The sequence below is a fragment of the Cystoisospora suis genome, assembly GCF_002600585.1.
Source record: "Cystoisospora suis strain Wien I chromosome Unknown contig_868, whole genome shotgun sequence".
Lineage (NCBI taxonomy): Eukaryota > Apicomplexa > Conoidasida > Eucoccidiorida > Sarcocystidae > Cystoisospora > Cystoisospora suis.
In genome coordinates, this window is record NW_027153669.1 from 7168 (window position 1) to 10468 (window position 3301).

At 44.4% G+C, this 3301-nt stretch overlaps 1 protein-coding gene across 1 annotated transcript; it reads left to right on the plus strand.

The window, feature by feature from the left end:
* Nucleotides 1-67: 67 nt before the first annotated feature.
* On the plus strand, nucleotides 68-3007 carry CSUI_002073 (adenylate and guanylate cyclase catalytic domain-containing protein; the record flags this gene model as incomplete). Its single annotated transcript, XM_068062275.1, has 2 exons — nucleotides 68-1770; nucleotides 2628-3007. A coding segment is annotated over exon 2 (219 nt), but the record flags the coding sequence as incomplete, so codon positions are not given.
* Between the last annotated feature and the right edge of the window lie 294 nt (nucleotides 3008-3301).

A 3301-nucleotide genomic window follows, 5' to 3' on the forward strand; every position in this document is an offset into this window, starting at 1 on the left:
GAAGAAGGGGAGAAAGGAGGAAGAGCAAGCAAGAAGATTCTGTCTGTCTGCTGGACTACGTCCAATCTTCTCTTTTTTCTTCACTGTTGCATGCATGCTCTTTTGGAGTGTAGGTGCTTTCTGAATGAATATGGGGAGGCAGAGAAGAGAAGAGAAGCGAGAGAAGGGGGATGGCTCTGGCCCTGGACGTGAGAAGAACAACGCACGCTTGCGCGCTAGAAGAGAGGGGGGAGAGGAGGAAAGATAATTTAGTTAGCATTCCTTCTGTTGTCGCCTTCGATCTTTCTTTGTTTCTCACCCACAACGCCAACCATAAGACGACGATGCATATTGCGGTTCCCGAAGTATTCGTGCCGAAACGATTGCTTCTTCTTCTTCTTTTCACTCCCCGTCCTTCGGGCTTCTTTAGTCACTCTTCTTCGCCATTATCTTCTTCTTCTTTTCATTCCTCCCGCCCCCCAGTCTCTTGCTGGAGCAATTTTTTCTCCTACTTTTAGCGTTCTCCCTTCTTCTAGCAGTAGCCACGGAGGACTCTATCTCACTTTCTTCCCTTCCTATCTATCTTCTTTGAAGTGGAGGTGTTCACTTGTTTCGCCCCCTGTCGACGAGTTCGTTGTGTCTTGAGGAAGGCTTGCTCCTCTTCCTCCCCCGTCGAAACTTTTCTTTTTCGACTCGCGTTGCAGGCCGTCTGCCTTGCATCTTTGGGGGAAAGGGTGTGACAGGGAGAGGGGGGGGGTGGCCTCCTCATCATATCAGGGAAGGGTGAGGAAGAGACAGATAATTTCTCTGCCCTTCTTATGTTTCCCGTCGAAATTGGCTCTGCTATTTTACTCGTCACTTTGTCAGCAGGGGTAATAGCCGAGGCTTCTTTTTCTTGCTGCCTTCACTATAGCACACGTAAGTCCACACTTTTCTCTTTCTTCAGAAGCTTCGTGTTCTCCCCGCCCTCCCTTCTCGTCTCAGGTCCTTCTTGCTACATGGAAGCAATATACTTCACTGATAGTAAAGCGTTAGCAGAGATGCTATACTTAGGCTGGGATAGATATGTACGTACCAGCATGAGCAATTGCCAGTTACGTTTATATAGATAGGCACTTGCATACCTATCTTATGACGTAGCATGAGCAATAGTGATCTATCTATATAGATATATCTGCATACCTACCTCGTGAGGCAGCGTCTACGCGTATGTATGAATATATATATATATGTATCTATATTCATACATACGCGTAGACGCTGCCTCACGAGGTATATATATATATATGTCTAGGCAGCTATCTTGTGCTGCAGCATGAGCATAGCGCAGACTAGAAGAGAGGGACTCCGTGCGATCCCCGTCCAGTCTCAGTGTGTTGACTTAGTCGTGGTATTCTTCTTCTTGTTGCTAGGGTGCCTTCTTTCTTTCGAGAGACATTCAGTGCTTCGCATCGCCCTGTCTCTGTGTGTTGAGCTAGAGTCGATAGATCCAACATAGATACACTAAACTGAAGCTAGTTAAACTAGAGAGGAGAGGAGTGGAGATTCCTGCTGCTGTTTTGAAAAGGGGGGGTGGCACAGGAGCAGGAACAGGAAAGAATGACAACAGCACTGTTGAAGATGAATTCGAATCCGAAGTCTCCAAACAACTCACAGAATTAACGACAAGAAAGATTGTCTTTGTGGTCTTGTCCTTAACTCTTGTACTTCCTCTTCTCTCCACTGAACATTACCTCACTAGGTTCGCCTCGGAGAAAAGTACACTCGAAATCGTCGCGGAGTATGCCACAGGTAAAGAACGCTAAGACAAGGAGAAGAAGAAAAAGAGGAACATAGGGTGGAGGTCGATGAAGACAAAAAGTGGATAGCGGGAACGACCATAATAGATAGATAGATAGACTGGGTTGTATTTTGTGTATGATCTATATGATTTGTGTATTGTTTCTATCTGTATGAGATAGATTTGTAATTGTTTAGATTAACAACGATAGGTCTTATAGAAGTTTGCTAATAGACTTGATGCTCCCCCATGGTTTCCGTAGCCTTCTTTCTTCTCCTTGACATAACAGATAAACCTTCCTATCTAGATGAAGCCTTGACCTCGAGACACTTCCAAGTTCTTCTTCTCCAAGTGCACAATACTCGCTCACGCAGTAGCCGGCTGTATACAACTCTTTAAGTATGCTGTCTACGGGGGTCTTTCAAGTGTATGTACACAGCGAAACAGATAGAGACCTCCAATCAGATACATCCACAGACCTCAATCTGAAGTCAGACCTAAAGCTCAACGGCTGATCTAGACATACAACACTTACGAAATATCCGAATATATACATGCTGCTATACGTAGATGGATGTCTCTAGTTTCTATGCATCCTCGTATCTCTTTCTCTCTATATATATGTATCTGTATATATATATATATATGTGCCTATATATCTGTATTGATATGTATAGAGAGGTAGGAGGGAAGATCTTGATGTGTTGTGTTTGGATGCCGTGTGACAGAGTTGATTTGTCAGGAAATGCTTATCCTTCACTTCGTTTCTTTCTTTCGTTCTTTCTTGGTTCCGTCGTCTTGAAGGCCGCCGTGACAGATGTCTCCTTTCTTTGTCAAAGAAGATATATGTGTTTGTGTGTATATACAGCTGCACAGAGGAGCGGAGAAGAGACATGGAGGAGAGTGTATACACATGCGGCCCTGTTTTACTTGAACTATCATCGACGAGGAGGTATTGGCGATGAAGGCTCTTCGAATGCAAGTCATCTGGCTTTCTTTCAGCTCCCTCTACCTCTCTATCAAACAACTATGTTAGATGGGAGAATCTACCAAGATATCCCTTGTCTCGGCTTTTCTTCCTGCTCGAATAGTCTTGTCCTCCCTCTTGAAGCGGCTGTCCGACTCTCCTCATGGACGGCCATCACCAACGGCACTATGATTGTTGACGACCTCCAGACCATCGGTGATTTAAGGGTTTCTGAAAGAGAAGTCCATACCGCTTTCTTCTGCAATGAAACGTCTTCTGAGGTAACAACAAGATATACAAGACACACAGCATGAACAAGAAGAAGAAGAAGAAGGACAAGAGGCAGATGAAAAGAGAAGACAGGATATAGGAAATGATCTAAAAAGACGGCGGTCTAGCTAGCTAGCTAGCTATCTAGTTATGGTTGAAGGGAGTGGTTCAAGTACAAGGAAGAATCAGCTTCTCGAGAAGTTGATCTGTAGTCAACAAGGAGGAGGATAGATTGGAGGCAGAGAGATAGATAGATAGATTTAGGATAGAATAGATTTAGGGTAGATAGATAGATAGATTTAGGA